Below are 18137 nucleotides of genomic sequence, written 5' to 3' on the forward strand. Positions count from 1 at the left end.
AGTGCTCTAACTTTTGAACTACTTGCTAGTGGCTATAATTAAAGATTAAAGAGCACATGACTTTGCTCTTTTGGGGTCTAATGCAAAAAACCGTATAACTTTAGATTCTCCTTAAAACGAAGATGTCCTTAACGACACACAAACTAGCAAAGACATTATTGACATAAAATTTTAGAAACAGCAGGAATTGGCTGCAGACGAAGATGGACTGGAATTCCAAAAGGCAGTAATTTTGGTGACGACTCACCTGACTGCTGAAAAAGACTGCTCTCGACTATCTTGGTCATGCAGTTGAGTTTTTGCCGAACTAACTGGTTGTCGGGAATGCTCTGAATGAACTTGCAGAAGAGCACACTGGAAGAGAAACCCCAGGATCAGTGTTTTCTTTCAGATAACTTGAGCGCATTGTTAGAAACACGTCTCTTCCACTCTGAGATTTGGGGGTGGAGAGATTTACCTAGGAAACTCCCAGACGATCTGAGATCTCAGATTCCATCCCCAGGGCCTGTCTTCCTCACTCACTACAGGGTTCTGCCTAGAACTAACAGCTTAAACTACCAAAGCTCACACCCATCCAGGTTTCTGGCTAACTGGAGTCTGACTTTGCATTCCTGGGGCACCTAGCTGCAGGGCTGGAGGCCTATCATTATGTACTTTCTTTGGTAGTTAATTTTATGTCTGCATGTCTTATTTTCCCAGAGAGAGCACAAACCTCTCTCCGGGGCAGGCTTTGTGTGCGCTTTTCTACCTTCCACAAAATGAAAGACAAAAAGGTGTTCAGTCAATGCTTGTTAGAAGAACAAAGGCATGTGCAACAGCCCGGCTCCAGCCAAGCTGGGAGCTGCCTCTTTGTTAAAGTCAAGAAACACACTTCTTTCCTGTTACTTACCTGAGCTCTGTGGGATCAAACACCAGTTTGACGTCATTAATTATGCTGGGAAGGTACTTCAAAGCTGCCCCCTGGAAGAAAAATACCAAGGGCAAATTCAGTTCTCAAGCAAGACAAATAAGAATTTAACTGCTTGAGATCAGGAAGAAAGGGCTGGACTGGGATCTCACATTGGGAACTGGGCAGGGAGGCCCTCACCATGCAGAGCAGAGCCGACATCACTGGACATGGTCTCTAAGTACCTTTCTCCTGAAAACACAGAAGGTGCAGCTTCCTGTCTCCACTACCAGCAGGCACTGCCTATTTGGAACTCGTTTCTCAATCTAAGTAAGCAGTTAAATTCTTGCAGTCTGCCTCACAAAGTTGCCATAAGTAGCAAGGAATAAATCACAGCGTCCAATGGCTGATGTCATGAAGGTAATGGCGACTTTGCATTTCGGGGCAGTAAGGGGGAGGACTAAAAAAGGGTTGTCATTTGTAATAGAATCAGGATGAGTTTGCTCAAATCAGGAGTAAATGGGGGATATCTAAAAGGGTGGTTTGTCAGTCAACATGACATTTACAAATACAAATGTTCCCAAAAGTTAAAAATGAAGGTGTTTTCCCTTCTACTTTCTATGTGTCGCACTACAAATCACAAGTTATCTGTGAGCCATGATTCATTTGTATCTCTCCCCCTACAGCCAGTTCTACAGAACATCCTCAGAGCCAGCCTAAACAGCGTTATCCCTGATGACGTCACGCTCACCTTGATCTTGACAGCTTCCTCCAGAGGCCTGTCCATTAGCATATTGAAAGCAAGAAATAACTGGCGGATTGAATTATTAAATTCATCTCCATCTTCGCTCTGGCCATAAAATCTTAACAGGAAAAGCAGAAAAGCAGTCAGGCTTCCCATCTTGAAAAGACATTTTACGATAGATTTGTCGCTTCAGAAAACAATGCTGGAGGCTCAGTGCCTCGCCAGTCACCGTTCAGACTGTGCAGAGACACCGAGGGGTTGGTGCCCTCAGATGGTCTCAAGCTCTGTTGTCTGAGACACACTGCCGCCCGGACGAGAGCAGAGGAGTAATTTACAAGTGAAGTCCTGGCATAGGATCTGGCATAGGATCTGCCAGAGAGGGATTCTCCTGATGAAAGGTTCCGGTCTTAGTGATGCCTCTGTTCCAGGAGTTTGTGGGCATTTCCAGCAGGGGGTGGGGAGTGGGGAGAACAGCAGGAGGTCTTGGTGCTGGCCGCTGCAGATGAACCCACCTCCCTCCGCTGACTGGCAGCATGTGCAGTAAGCAGGGCGCTCCCCCGAGGAAGCCTCCCTGACAACACCCTTGCCCTGTTCTGTCCTCCAGCCTCTCTCCTTCCCTTCTCCTGCATTGCCGCACCCCATCAATCCCTGCCATCTGAGGTTAGGTGGAGAAGCTCCTCAACCCATGATGGTTCTGATCCCAGTCCAGCTCACAGACTCAGTTAGCGGCCCTTCTATTTCCTAAGCTGCCACTCTGACGCTGCGCTGTTCTGCCACGGGGGCCTTGGTCTTCACTGCCATGTTCTTGCTCTGATCAAACTCTTCTGATTGTCTTTACCAGACTCAAAGTGGGGTTCTTTCTCATAAGGAGAAATTGAGAGGTCTTTGACCAATTTCTCAGAAACACAAATGCCCCAAATGGCAATGCATATGTTGATACACTGGGGGAGGGGGAAATTTTTTCACCAACATATTGGTCCAGAATAGGGATAATGTGAATTCAGAATTTTAAGCACTCAAAGGTACATTTGAGGGCTCTTCAGAAAAAGTTCATAGAAAATGCTTATTATGGAAAAATTGCATAGATTTCACATTTTCTCACCAAAACAGATTTCTTTTCCCATAAATTTTAAAGTATCTTTGGGTATACATTTAAATTTGTCTCTTCTATTCCAATACACCTTGTAAGATACCAAGGGAGTATGAACTCAATTGAGAAAATTATTCAATCAGAGGATTAGTGGTAATTCTCAGTTCATCCATTTCGCAGAATTAGATCTTTATTTGCAGTTTAGTTCTCAAGGTATCACAAAATTATATACCCAATGCAGAACTCAGATTATCCTGCTCAGTTCTCAGTATTACAAATTTCAGCAAAGTAAAGCACAGTGTACCCTAAACTATTAGTTACCTATGATTCTTTCCTTCCTCTCATTGCCCCATCAACTCCAACAGCAGATGCTGTTAGCTCTTCTCTCCACATCAGTGAACTTTCCCTCTGCATCAGAGGTAAAGTCACCGTGCCTCACACTTGAACAATACCAGCCTATTAGGTGGTCATTGCTTCAACTCAGTCTTCTAGAATCTTCAGGAGATATACTGATCAGTTAAAATACAAGCCATGGAGCAGGTGTTGTGGCATAGCATGTTAAGTCACTACAATGCCAACATCCCTCATGGGTACCTGTTCATGTCCTGGCTGCTTCACTTCTGATGCAGCTCCCTGTTAACGGCTTGGGAAAAGCAGTGGAAGATGGCCAAGGTGTCTGGGATGCTGCCATTCACATTGGAAACCTGGATGAAGCTCCTGGCTCCTGGCTTCAGCCTGGCCCAGCACTGGCTGTTGTGGCCATCTGGGAAGTGAGCCCGCAGACGAAAAATCTCTCTCTCTCTGTAACTCTTTTAAGTGTACAAATAAATCTTTTTTTTTTTTAAAGATTTATTTATTTTACTTGAAAGTCAGAGTTACACAGAGAAAAATGGAGAGGCAGAGAGAGAGAGAGGGGTCTTCATCTGCTGGTTTACTCCCCAGATGGCCACAACGGCCAGAGCTGTGCTCATCCGAAGCCAGGAGCGAGGAGTTTCTTCCGGGTCTCCCACATGGGTGCAGGGTCCCAAGGACTTGGGCCATCTTCTACCACTTTCCCAGGCCATATCAGAGAGCTGGATAGGAAGTAGAGCAGCCGGGACCTGAACCGGTGCCTATATGTGATGATGGCACTGCAGGTGGCATCTTTACCCGCTACACCACAGTGCCAGTCCCGTAAATGTACAAATAAATCTTAAAAAAAAAAAAAAACAAGCCAGATGTTACTACTTCTGTAACCAATGGCTTCCTATCACACTTGGAATAAGATCTGAATGCCCAAAAGTTTTATATCATTTGTCATTTGCCTACTACTCTCATTCTCCTTCCATTCTTTTTGCCCCAGCAATATAGCTTCTTACATATCACATTTGGTGCCCCATAGGATACTTCCATTAATGAGCTCAAAAGGGGAATTTAAACACTGATGAAGACAACAGAGGCAGGCTGACCTGCTGACACCCTATTCAGAGCCCAAGACAGGACTCACACACAAATAGTAGATCAAATCTAAGTAATAAGAAAATGTGTAGCTCACCAGAGTCAATTTCTCAGTGTATGTTTCCTTTCATAAGAAAACATTACTTTTATGGGGAAAAAAAAACATGAGCAAGTCATCAGGGATGAGGTTCAACAAAGCAATTTTCTTAGTCTTATGGGAATCAAAGCTTTCATTTTGCACAGTTAGCATCGTACATCTAGAATGATAACCTTGATGTGATTCAGCACTGTTAAAGGGTGTCTGAACTACTGAATCATCAATGGGAAAATATATTTTAGTTTCAAACATTAAACTTCTTTCTGTGGTTTTGTGCTGATTTTGAACCTGGACATCAGGGTTTATTATAAACAGAGTTTATTTATAACAAAATTATAAACTAACTTTGGAATAAAGGGATGCTCCCTCGGTAAAACACTGTATGACTCAACTTTCCTGAATATGTGTAATTTTAACCCATGTAGGAAATAAAATAAATTAACTTGAAAAGAAGACTTTCTGAAGATAAAGAGAATACAGAGATTGTACATAAAGTATATTCTGGGAAAACACCGCTAGATTCTGATGATCGAAAAGGATTTCACATGGTGCTTCTTCAGTGGACTCCTAGTCCACCTCCGTCTTCAATGTTGAAGCTCTGAAATTTGGTGATTCCACACAAACTGCTCACAGAACTGAACACAAGCATGAGGAGCAAGGAAAACTACATGCAGAGAGCACAGATGGCCCAAGCATCTTACTACAGCTACCATTACCTCAGGTAGAGAACTCGCGATTGGATGATGAATCTAAACAAGTACTTCAAGGCTTTCAAAGCAGCAAAAAGTAGTTCTGTCTTGCTGGAGTCATCTGCATTAGCCACGTAAAAGTTCAGCACCTTGGAGAGTTTCCTTAAAAGGGCAAGAAAAATTAAGTCAATGGGCATGATGGTGCACTGAGATTTGGGGTAAGCTCTGTAGGATGGAAAGCTGGTATACTGGGAAATAGAAGTCATGACTCCAACGCCACCTCCATTAAAAGAGAATTAACTTTTTGCAATTTAGTGTCCTCATATGTAGTTTAGAAATACTGGAAGGTTTCTTCCCCTGTGTAGAGTTGAAGGGATTCAAATTATGAAAATGTAATTTCTGGTAAGTATTTCAGACATCTTCAGATGCTGCTGTAAAGGAGGGGCTATGCCTACCTAATGTAGTCACCCTAAACCAAGTCCAGTTCTCTCCATTCTGCCCACCCCTTTTGGAATCTATGAATATGGAGATGGAAACTTCATTTAGTATGGGAAGAGAACCCAATCTGACTCTCCAGAACACTCATGGTTCTGAGCATCTTTGCAAACAAACTCTTCTGGGATTTTAAGTTGCTCTTTGGTCTTTCCAAGGTCATTAGACTAGAGATGGTCTTGATCCCTAACTTAAGACTTTTTAAGGCACTGATATTTTGAATTTTCCTTCTGGGAGTATCTGATCTTTACTAGAATATAGCAAAACAATCCAAATGAAACATATAGGATGAATCAAATACTGCAAATAAATCGAGGTTACTACCATCTAGGGTGTTACTTTTGGCTTGGTGTGATTAAGGTTCACAGTGGCAGGATTTCCTCATTTGCAGTCGCTGTCTATGGGAACAGTGAGGCTGCTAGGTGGGAAGAACCTACCACTGGTATATCCACCACTTCCTAAACCCACAAGGCATCAAAGCTGACCTGTTGGCCAAATACCATGCTGCATGACACCTCTTGCATAGAGCTTGTGTTTCTGTACCTTTGTGCTTGTTTAGTTTAGAAAGGGACACCAGGAATCAATTATCAGACCTGACAGATCAGTTGGCAGCAGTTGACATTATCTGGCATAGGTCACGATATAGAAGATCATTTACCAATTCCAGCTGCACTCTTTTCACTATTCACCACATTGCTCTGCACAAAAACAGGAATGCAAGGGGATAAAATACAAGGGGTGACAGGGCCACACACAATGCCCTGGTGTGCTGGGAACTTCCAGGGAGAAGCACAGAGTGAACAAAACTACTTTGCTTAGTCAAGAGGTTATAAACCAACTGCAGAAAGAAGGCTGCACCCTGGAAAGTGTGGAGAGGACTCCCTCTTGCGCAGAGGAAAGAAAAAAAATAAAATCTTCTCATATCCTATAAACAACAAATTCTACAGAGCATATGTGGTATAGGGCGTGGCTTGTTCTTCCATCAGACTTGGTCTTGTTTAAATCACTGTTTAATCCCCTTGGTGACTTGGTGCCAAGCCTATCAACATCCAATTCCAAAGATCCCGAGTTTGGTCATCTGTCCTGCATTCTGCTCCTAACTGGCTTTGATTCCTCATTTACATACTCGTGACTCTTAAAGAGATGTAGCCTTCCTTACCAGAAAGGCATGAACTTGACAGCTCTTCTCCCGGTGGAACATTTAGATGGTTTCCTCTTTCCATCAAGATGCTTAGAACAAAGTTCTGTACCTACAGGCACATTTACTGAGCACAGATCCCTCTTGTTTCTCAATAATCCAATCCTCCAGAGTTCACACTTAAGAATCCCATCACTCATATGTCCATTGAGTCATACTTACACGTACGCCAAAGTGGCACTGAAATGCTTGTAAATGTAGGTTTCAAGTACAGGATTAAAATGCTGGAACTTGATGTCTCCTATCAGTGAAATTATAAACACCTGCAAAAGGTAAAAAACATAAATAGCAACACTATATAGCCTCAGACATTCTGTCAATACGGTGCATTTTGACATCTCGGTGACTTCTTGTCTTTCATGATAATTTTTGCAGCATTTTCATCCTGCTATTACAGAGGTGAAGTACAGTTTCAGAGTTTATATTTATTTAACATCAATAGGAAGATTTAGGTGGCAGGCATTGTGCTCACAGCTATGAGGAAATCAATACAAGCCATCAAGCCTGGCCTCAGGGAGCTTATAGTCTCAAAGCAGGGAAGTCAGGGCACAGGTCACAGGGGTCAGGGAGAAAAGGGAGGAGGATATGAGAAGGGGTTTCTGTGGGAACAACAGGCTGTCACCTAAGAATGCTGTTCAGGAAACATCCCATCAGTGCAGGCTGAGTGCCTCCAAAATGGACCTTCACCAGTTTCACCTTCCAATTTCCCCCTTGTATGCTACCTCTCACCTCTATCAAGGGTATAATCTACAAATCACCACGGTGCCCATAATTACTTGTGACGGAGGAATGCAAGGGAAGATACACTGGGGATTCCACATACGCCCACTCAAGTTGCTTGGCTCTGTCCCTCAGGAACCTGTCTCCAGGTGTATCCCGTGATATCCAAATCCATAACCTCCTTCCCATCAACCTGACCTGACCAGGATTCATCTTTACTTTGCATCCTTAACCTTATGCCCTGATCACTTCTTGAGCTTGACAATTTCTTCAAGTTGGTGAATCATTTAAAGCTGGAATTTACCTTCCTCCCTAATTGTGACATTCATGCCTGAAGTCTCCCAACAATGAGAAACTAAGGCTTGGTTTGAGAATTTGGCTTCCTCTCCACTACACTGCCAACTCCAGCCTTCTCAGATTCTGGTACCACTTATCCCTGTGCTGATTTCAGGTCTTGGAATATGTTGTATGTTTAAGTACTTCATGTGACAGTTAATCATCTGCATACTGTATTTAATGGAGGCTAAGATTCCTCAGGCCTGGGAATTCAGTCTCTCTTGTGTAAACAGACATGGGAACATAAATACAACATGCAACAACCTTCTCTGTTAAGGGTCTATTTCTGAATTTACAACCAGAGGATGGGAAAGCTAAATTAAAGTGGTTCCTCATTTCTAATGTAATTAAACACCTTGTTTCCCCTAATGAGAAAGAGAAAGCATTTCAAAAGTGAGAAGTAACAGAAAACCAAGGAACAAAGGCCTAGAATATGAGTCATTTGTCTCTAAGTTTACTTCTGGGAACTGAGGCTACAGAAATCATCAGACAGATGCATACAAATATTTATGTAGAAGAATATTCACAGCAATTATTTGTAATAGTGAACTATCGAAAGTTCCAAGAATAGACAGTTACCATGTTGAACAGCTTACCAGTGCATCAAACACAAGGAAGTCATATGTTTCATTGTCTGACATTTCCATCATTATGTTAAAAAGTGCATCTAGTGTATCTTGCAAAAACTGAAAGTAAGAAAAACAGAAAGATTATTTTGATGCTTTCATTCAGCTCCACACTGCAGAAATTTGGAAAAAGTTAGGTTTCAATAGAATAGGCACATTTGCTTAGCAACACGGATAATAAACTTTACATTTATATTTAAAATATTGAACTACTGATAGAGTAGGTATATTTCTAACTATGAATAAATAAATAGTAGGTATAATTCTGACTATGAATATATAAACTTACCTTTACAATCTCTCCTCCATCCACCTCCATTAACTTCTTTAGGTTGTGCTTAATGTTCTGGGAGTTGGAACGCCAATTCAACAAACCTAACAGGTCAACTGGGAAGAATGACCACAAACCATAAACATCAGACACCAAGTATAGGAAGCAACCCAGACCATTTCAGGACACAGCTACAGAATTTTCTAGCAAAGATGACTGCTCTTTAAAGTGGTGACTTCAGGAAGAGCCTGATATATACTTTTAACAGACAATTTCCTAACCAAGTCAGAGGAAACTTTGTGGTCCTTTGCATTCTTCAAAGAGAAAAAAACCTAACTGCTGTGTGTACCAGATCAAAAAAATATGTCTGGCTGGAGCTCACATTTCTCAACTAATGTCTTATTAGTTATAAAAAGTAACCCTAGAAAGCATTCTTATGCAACTTATGTATTTTTAATTAGCTACATGCTTAATGTGTCCATTATTACACATTCAGAGGGGAGGAGCAACTTACACATGCGCATGAATTCATTTCATCATCACAAATGTACTGTACAGTGAATCTCATTTTTTTTTCCAGTTTTTATATGAGGAAACTGAGGTTTTTGTGAAATTAAATTACTTTCATTAGGTCATACAACTGCTAAGCAGTGGGAGAAGTGAAATTGAATTACAGATTTATCTGATTCCAAACATCATGTCTCCACTACTTTATCATCCTGCGTCCCCAGAATTCATATAATAAATATATAGACAAGCAAATCAGGTTGCTATTTCATAGGAAAGTGAACAGATTCATAGCCCTTAGTGTAAGTCTGGGATAAAAATTCTAAGGTGTTTTCAGATTTAAAAGGCAGGATTCTGGATATTTCAGCACTTACAGATTTAATGAATATGCAGCCACTACAAGTCTCACAGGGAGGAAATTCCTCAGAAATCTGAAAATAGATCTACCGTATGATCCAGCCATTCCACTTCTGAGAATTTACCCAAAAGAAATCAAACCAGCATATGACTGAGTTATCTGTACCCCATGTTTATAGCAGCTCAACTTAAATAACTATGATAAGGGATCATATATCCATTAGCTGATGACTGGATAAAAAAATTGTGGTATATATACACGATGGACTACTATTCAACTGTAAAAAGGAATGAAATTCTGTTGTTTGCAACAAAATGGATGCAACTGGAGACCATTATGCTTCGTGAGATAAGCCAAGTCTCCAAAAGACAATTATCATGTTTTCCCTGATTTATGATAATCCACATACAGAGTCCAAGAAAAGTAATGTATATGAGCAAAATAAACATTTCAAGATTTGATTATTGTTTATAGCCCTTCTCTATACTCTTGAGGAACACTGGTTTTTATACTCACTACTTGTTGAATTCTTTATTTGGTGAAAGGCTAATTAAGCTTGTGATTATAAAATAAATTCAAAGTATGTCATTGTAAAAATTACAAGAAAAATAGGAAAAGAAGGGGGGGAGGCAGGGAGTGAGGAAGGATATAGTGAGAAGTACCATTATGTTCTTAAAACTGTATATATATAGGAAATACATGAAATTTGTTCCCTTTACATAGTTAAAAAAGTAAAAAAAAAAAAAAGGTCTCACAGAGAAACGCAGCAGGTATCCAGACTCTCAATATTTTATCATTTTATCTGGTAAATTAAGCTACTATTTACAATGTATAGAACATTCCCTAGAAAAAGGAGTAATGCCTACTTAAACAATAGATTTGTATAAATATACAAAGTAGTTGCAAATGTACACTATTCAGAATAATCAATGTGCTTCATGTGTGTGTTTATTTTACTGGGTTGTGCATTGTTTAGTTTCTGGGCTGCCTCCAAGACCTAGTGGCTCAGAACTTGCCACTGCTTCAGAATAAAGTCCCAATACCACTCATAAAATGCAGTAGGGTCCCAACCATGTTCCTCCCACAATCCTGTTGCCTACTCTTTTCTTTTACTAGCAGTCCAACAGATCAACCTGCTACTCCTCAAATTATGGTAAACTCTGATTATCTCTATGTCTTTGAATATATTCTCCCCTTTGTGTAAAATGACCAGAATCCTATGTGTTTGTTTGACACACTACCAAGTCTTGTTGGCTTGTCCCATGAATTTCAGCTAGCTGAGGGCAGGAACCATACAGCATTCATTCTTATGTCCTATTGTAGTGCTATCCTAGGTGTCAAATGGGTAAATGCATGTTTGATGAATAAATGAAAAGAAAGGAAAAAACAGGAATCACAAGGAAGTTGACAGTATACTGAATGCAAGTCATCAAATCAGCAAATAATCAACAATCAGCACTTGGCTAGGCTTATCCTCTGGGACACCATCCACTTCTACCTTCTCCACCTTTTTGTCATAGGCAAGTCAACACTTGTTCCTAGTCTCCACATGTTGCTGTCTGAGGTAAAGGATTTTGACACTTTGTCAGAGTGAATATGCAACCAGCATCTTCAGACCTTGAAAAGTACTCCTCTATCAGCTAGAGATTGATTTCCTGCATTTTGGCATCTGGTGAACCATAAAGTCTCAAGGCTGAGCTTGGTGGTGCTGTGTTATAGAATTAGCCTAGACTTGCTATGTTTCTGAGATTCACACAGGCTGCTACATGGAGCTCCAACAAATTTATTTTCTGGCTGTATGGCATATATCAATTATATGAGTGTACCATAATCTGTTTATCTTTTCTACTGTCAGTAAACATTTGAGTTGTTTTAGTTTATTGCTACCACAAGCAGTTCTGCTCTGAACATTCTCAAATGCCTCCTTGCACACAGGTACTCCCTTTGGGTATAAATCTAGAGTGGGATTTCTGGGTCATTGGGAATGACCAACTTCCACCTTTTCAGTAGACGTTATCCAAATTGTCCAATTTATACTTCCATCAAAAATGTTTAAGAAGTCAAGTACTCCAAATCCCCATGTAATGCCGACTGAAAGGGCAAGTTATGCAAGAATTCATGCAGGGGTTTTCACTGATACAAAGTAGAAACATAGTGAAAACTAAATAGTGTTTGTGGCAGGGTATCTACAATGTATTATAACTATAAAGAAAAGCAAGGAAGTGATAATCCCCAGATTTAGGGTAACGATTGCCTTTGGGAGATTTAGGAACACCTCACTCACCCAAAAATGACACAGAAAAATCATAAGCTTCAGAGCGATCAATACCTGTTTTCAAAACTTAAGTCCAGGGGGCCAGCGCCGTGGCTCACTTGGCTAATCCTCCACCTGCAGCGCCGGCATCCCATATAGGCACCAGGTTCTAGTCCCGGCTGCTCCTCTTCCAGTCCAGCTCTCTGCTGTGGCCCAGGAGGGCAGTGGAGGATGGCCCAGGTGATTGGGCGCCTGCACCCGCATGGGAGACCACCTGGCCCCTGGCTTCAGATCGGTGCAGTGCGCTAGCTGTGGCGGCCATTTGAGGGGGCAAATCAATGGAAGGAACACCTTTCTCTCTGTCTCTCTCTCTCACTGTCTAACTCTACCTGTCAAATAAGTAAACAAAACAAAACAAACTCAAGTCCAGTATGCATGAGTTGAGGCAAGATATGATCTTTTTAAAACTTGATTTTCTGATTAGTAACCTGGAGATTCTAAAGGCAGTAATGGGGCTCTCAAGTTCCAGGGTGTGGAGGGCAGAATGAGATGAGGAGGGTAATTCACCTACACGAGGCCCTGCAGGGACCTGAAACCCCTCCTCTTTTCCTGAACAACAACTCCATTGTCTTTCTTTCTACCTGGACTATAAATGATCCAATACAAACTGGTTTGTCTTACTCCCAAAAATAATCCAATCAACCATTAAAAAGTAGGCTACAAGATGTGCTTGTAACACAGGCCAGTGGTTTTAACCTTGAAGGCTGGACAGCCCTCCACATTTGAAAGAGAAATGCCCTGGTCTGGGTCTCAGGGTGAGAAGAGAACAGTGACCATCAGAGAGTTGACAGTGTATTAGTGTTCCTCAGCTTTTTCTTTCTCAGAGTAAATTAAACTGATTCTCTTTAATTTCTATCAGTCAGAAGGAAGCACACTCACCAACAGCTCACAGCCATCTGTGCCTGAGAAAGTCCTATTTTCTCTGGTGCTCATGATGCATTGGCCCTGTCTCCAGGAATCGGAATGACAACAAAGTACAGAGTCCATTGTTGTCCAGTGGAATGTTTTGTGATGATGGAAATGTTGAGTTTCTGTGCTGCCCAGTGAGAAAGTAGGTAGTCACATGAAACAAATGAGTGGCTGAGATGTGACTGTAATAACCAAAGGATTGGTTCATAGTTTTACTGAACTTTTTCCTTTTTATAATTTTTGCTTAGCAAATAAAACTTGCATATATTTATGCTGCACAACACATCATGTTTTGCTATCAATACACACTGTGGACTGACTGAATCAAGCTAACATAAAACACCTCACATCCTCATGTTTCTGTCATGAGAACACTGACAATCTACTCTTGGCAGTTTTCAAGTATACGGTAGATGATTAACTATAGGCTGCACAGATATCTTGAACTTATTCTTCCTGTTTAACTGGAATTTTGTATACTATGACCAACATCCCCCCCCACCCAATCCTTTCATCCCCTCATTTTAAATAAAAAATCTAAATTTTACAAGGTGCATGTGGCTAGTGGCTGCCATACTGGAACAGTATAGGTTTAGAACACCTAGAAATGGGGTGGATTAGATATTAGCAAATCAAGGATTTAAATCAAGGTCTGTGCCTCATCAATAAGCTTTTCTAAGTTTTTTACTTAGGAATGCAAAGCAATGTAATATAGCTATCCCCAACAGAAATTCAATTTGCTTTTCTTTACAAGTTAATTTCAGCAACTTTCATTTCTTGCTTTTTGTTGGTGCTACTGAACTTTAGTCTGGAAAAGATAACCAACCAGATGTTCAATAACAGCTGTCTTTTAGCTTATGATTTGACAGTCCTAAGAGTACACTAATGCTTTATACAGACACTGTTTTTGTTTTGTTTTTACTTATTTTAACTTCCATCATTCTTTGAAACAAATATAGGAAGAGCATCACTAATCAAAAACTTGAAATCTGAAATTCTCCAAAATCAAAACTTTTTGAGCACTGACATAAACATCAGAAGTAGAAAAGCCCACATCAGGAAACTCTGATGTACAAAATTGTTAAAAAATATTGTATGCATTACACTCAGGATATGTGTACAAGGTAGGTAGGATAAGAAACATAAATGAATTTTATATTTAGATTTGGGTCCTAGGTCTAAGATATCTTATTACATATATGAAAATCTTGCAAAAGTTTTTGAAAAAACTACAAATCCAAAAACTCTGGTCCCAAGAATTTTGGATAAAAGATAGCCAATCTGTACCATTATTATTTCCATTTTAAAGATGAGAAAACCAAGTCACAAAGAGGTCACTTGATCAAACAGCTAGTAAACAGCAAAGCTAGGATACAAACCCAGGTAATATGGCTACAAATTATCACCATACTTTAAAAAATATGCATTTATTTAGTGTTAAAATGTTCATAATACCCTTGACTTTTTTGAAATGTGATGTTTTGCAGCTGCATACATTCTGCCACTTTATCACATCATAGAACATAAGCTGACCCTGACTACTGGACATTTGGGTTGTTTCCAGTACTTCCCTATTATAAATCGTGGGAAACCTCCTCACACATAAATCTCTGTGAATTTCTCTCATTGTTTACTGAGGGTCAATTTTTTTTTTTTTTTTTGACAGGCAGAGTGGACAGTGAGAGAGAGAGACAGAGAGAAAGGTCTTCCTTTGCCGTTCGTTCACCCTCCAATGGCCGCCACAGCCGGTGCACTGCAGCTGGCGCACGGCGCTGATCCAAAGCCAGGAGCCAGGTACTTATCCTGTTCTCCCATGGGGTGCAGGGCCCAAGTACTTGGGCCATCCTCCACTGCACTCCCTGGCCACAGCAGAGAGCTGGCCTGGAAGAGGGGCAACCAGGACAGAATCCGGTACCCCGACTGGGACTAGAACCCGGTGTGCCGGCGCCACAAGGTGGAGGATTAGCCTAGTGAGCCGCGGAGCCGGCCAGGGTCAATTTCTAGTAGTCAAATTATTGGGTCAAAGGAGCTGCAGATATTTAAAATCTTTGATATGCCTTCTAAGTCATTCATAAATACTGCACCCCTCAACCTCTTATCAACAGTTTTATTATATTTACTTTTCCACCACAAGGATTATTACTGAAACAATTTTGTCATACCTTCTATAAAGCCCAGCATGTTTTCTGGCTTAATTTTTGGTGAATGTGCTTTTCCTGCCCTGAACAGATAGCTCTGAATTACACTTTGCTAGTGTGGTCTCTTGTCCCAAGCTGCAGGACAATCCTTACTCTCAGGCCAACTGTGATTCACCAAAACAAACCCAACACTCACCCCTTCTAAAGATCAACCAGGATCTGATCCTTAAAAGTGCACCTTATGGGCCAGTGCCGTGGCTCACTTGGCTAATCCTCCGCCTGTGGCGCCGGGATCCCATATAGGCACCAGGTTCTATTCCCGGCTGCCCCTCTTCCAGTCCAGCTCTCTGCTGTGGCCCAGGAAGGCAGTGGAGGATGGCCCAAATGGTTGGGCGCCTGCACCCACATGGTAGACCAGGAGGAGACACCTGGCTCCTGGCTTTGGATCGGCGCAGCGCGCCAGCTGTAGCAGCCATCTGGGGGATGAACCAACAGAGGGAAGACCTTTCTCTCTGTCTCTCTTTCTCACTGTCTAACTCTGCCTGTCCCCCGCCCCCCCAAAAAAAGTGTACCTTATATCTGAACTGTTTAGTGTGTCTTTGTGTTTAGGGCAGAGCTCCTGCCAGTTTACTCATCCAAATCACTCACAAGACCGAAGGGACACACTGAGGACATAGAATTTCCAAGGCAAGCCCACTGGACAACGAATTCTTGGCTCATTATACTCAGGAACTCTCTTTAGACTGACATAGGTCAAATAAAGAAGAAGCTGTTACAGACTATCAGATGTCATATTACAGTCAAGAGAGGTCACAATGGCTACTAGAGGTTTGAAGCAGAAATAACAACAATGTTCATTTGAGCTCTTTAGCTAATTTTATGGAACTCCATGATTGTTGGGAAAAAAACAGGAGGGAGGAGACTCTATGGGGGGAAAATGGAACTTGTACAGGGACCTGCCCTTTGCGTCTGTTTCTTTGCCAGCATCCTTTCTTTATTATTAACATCTCTTGGGGCAGATACCATAAAGAATACCCAGCTAGAGTTCCTTTCTGCCCTCAAGGAAGGTAACATAAGACTTTTAAATTTATGGCATCTGTTAATGGATACACTGGTAAGTTTTAAACCATATTAGAAAATACTGAAATACTTTTCATTCTCTTATAATGATGGACAACAAACCTTCACTAGGAGCTCTGCAACTGGATCAGTACCACCTACAATATCATTTCAAGAGCAGACAGCAGGAGCCAGTTGCTCAGCATTCTACCACAGAGGGCCTGTGGAGGAGGCAGAAAACTCATCTGCACCCCTGAGGTTACCACCTACCATTCTGGGTGAGCTTTGTGGAGCAAATGAGGGTGGCGATCTGAAAGCTATCTTTTGTGCTGTCCTTGCTTGGCGTAAAGGTGGTTTGGTTTTTGGATGCTTGGAGCTCTTTTTCTTCCATTTCCACTTTGGTTCCAGGCATTGTCAGATAGAATTTGGCATCTTCCATTTTCTTATTGTCACCCTGAAAAGGAAGTATGTTAGAAGCACTAAACAATGAGCAACATCTCCTACGTGCTAACAAAAATAGTTGCTGTCATGAGGCCGCACAAGGCCAGCATGAGAAGCAGGGCTTTATCAAATTAGGGCAAAGATCTCTTCCAGCTCTGCTACCCTTCCAAAGTTGAAGCCCAGAAATCATTTTATTACTAAATGAAAACAGAAACAGTTGGGAGTAGAAACCAGAATATCCTAGACTCTCCTAGAAGGAAATAAATATATCACAGAATGGTCACAATTACATGTCATTGGCTTGATGGGGGAAGAAACAGTTTCTGTGCTTTCCAAAATGATTTACAAACTAAGGAGATGTTAAGGAGAGTAGGCTTCAGGTAGACGTATCTCACACAGCTGCTAGCTTTGTGAAACCCCCACCAATACTGTTGGATAAATGGGAATTTCCAGCATCTACTTTGCAGTCTAAAATCTCAGTAGAAGCAATGGCTCAGCAACAGTGGGAGGGGAAGATGGGGAATACAACGGTCAGGGAAGGAGACAAGGCCCCTAGAGCAGAGAAATGGTATTTGGCTCACAGTGGTATGAAAGCCACATCCTAGCACACCCACCACATCCTAACCAAGCCCAATAGTGCAACTATATACCATGACAGATGATGCAAAGAGCAGATTAGGAGAGTCCCTTCATTATCCACTGCCCTGGAACACTGTTTGCAGGAGGAGGTGAGATGCTCTTTGAAGACTAAATAGTAATGCAACTCACTCTCCCCGGCAAGGTGATGTGAAACCCTGAAGCTGGTTTGATCACAGCCCTCAGGCTGTAAGGGGCAAGCATGTCTAGCTTTCAACAGGTTTCTGCCGTTTGTACAAGTAAGCCTGCAAGGTGCCTTAGAAGCCGCTGTCAGAGGGAATAAATATGTCCTCAGTCATTTTCTGAGGCTCATTCTGTTAGCACAACCTTATAAACCACCAGATCATGCCTCCCATCCTGCAGAGTGGTGCCGTCCGGGTTCATCAGCTTCACAAAGGCTACCCCAAAGGCTCGCTCTGATTTATCTCTGGCTGAAAAGACAGAAATACATGTCTGAGCAGTGTGGAAAGACACCAGGAAGTGATGACTATGACAGACATCAGTTAGCTCTGGGGCACAACTTTCAACTCTACTACAATAAACAGCAAGCTTCCATAATTCCCAGGTAGTGTGTGACACAGGCTTCCCAAGCTGGTCCCCCCTCCCCCAAGTATGCTCCTCTTCCTACATTCTCTAATAAATGAGACTAGCATCCATTCCTACACCCAATAAGAAATGTGAATGTGGACAGAAAATCCATTTCTCATCAACACCATGTTCTAAATACCTCTGGATGGAGCTGGCATTGTGGCACAGTGGGTTAAGCCACTGCCTATGATGCCTGCATCCCAGAGGATCGTTATTTCAACTCCAAGCTGCTCCACTTCTGATCCAGCTCCCCACTAATGTGTGGGAAAGCAGCAGCAGATAGAGCAGATAGCCCAAGTGCTTGGGCCCCTGACACCTGAAGTGGGGGACCTACATGGAGTTCCAGATTCTTGGTTTTAGCTTGGTCTAGTGCTGGACTTTTTGGCCACGTGGAGAGTAAATCAGCAGATGGAAGATCTCTCTCTCTCTCCTTCTCTAACTCTGCCTTTCAAATAAATAAATAAATCTTAAAAACAAAACAAAACAAAACAAAACACCTTTGGGGTTTGTCCCCTTTTTTTGTATCCCTCTGTTCTTACCCGAGTTCAGGTTACCCTCACCTCTGCCTATATTTCTTTCTTTTTTTTTTTTTTTTTTGAA

At 41.7% G+C, this 18137-nt stretch overlaps 1 protein-coding gene across 3 annotated transcripts in view; it reads right to left on the bottom strand.

Moving 5' to 3' along the window:
- The window catches only part of DOCK5 (dedicator of cytokinesis 5), a 222176-nt gene that overhangs the window by 66758 nt on the left and 137281 nt on the right, over positions 1-18137 (bottom strand). For all 3 annotated transcript variants that reach the window (XR_007913841.2, XM_017338016.3, XM_051832054.2), the window contains exons 17-25: positions 17277-17380; positions 16143-16326; positions 8606-8703; positions 8287-8376; positions 6797-6897; positions 4972-5106; positions 1638-1749; positions 890-960; positions 248-354 (exon numbers count right to left, since the gene is read on the bottom strand). Coding sequence is in view for 2 of the 3 variants with exons in the window: in XM_017338016.3 (XP_017193505.2) it covers positions 248-354; positions 890-960; positions 1638-1749; positions 4972-5106; positions 6797-6897; positions 8287-8376; positions 8606-8703; positions 16143-16326; positions 17277-17380 (1002 nt within the window). In the remaining variant the exon portion in view is untranslated. The remainder of the gene's footprint in view (positions 1-247; positions 355-889; positions 961-1637; positions 1750-4971; positions 5107-6796; positions 6898-8286; positions 8377-8605; positions 8704-16142; positions 16327-17276; positions 17381-18137) is intronic.

The sequence above is a fragment of the Oryctolagus cuniculus genome, chromosome 2, assembly GCF_964237555.1.
Source record: "Oryctolagus cuniculus chromosome 2, mOryCun1.1, whole genome shotgun sequence".
NCBI lineage: Eukaryota > Metazoa > Chordata > Mammalia > Lagomorpha > Leporidae > Oryctolagus > Oryctolagus cuniculus.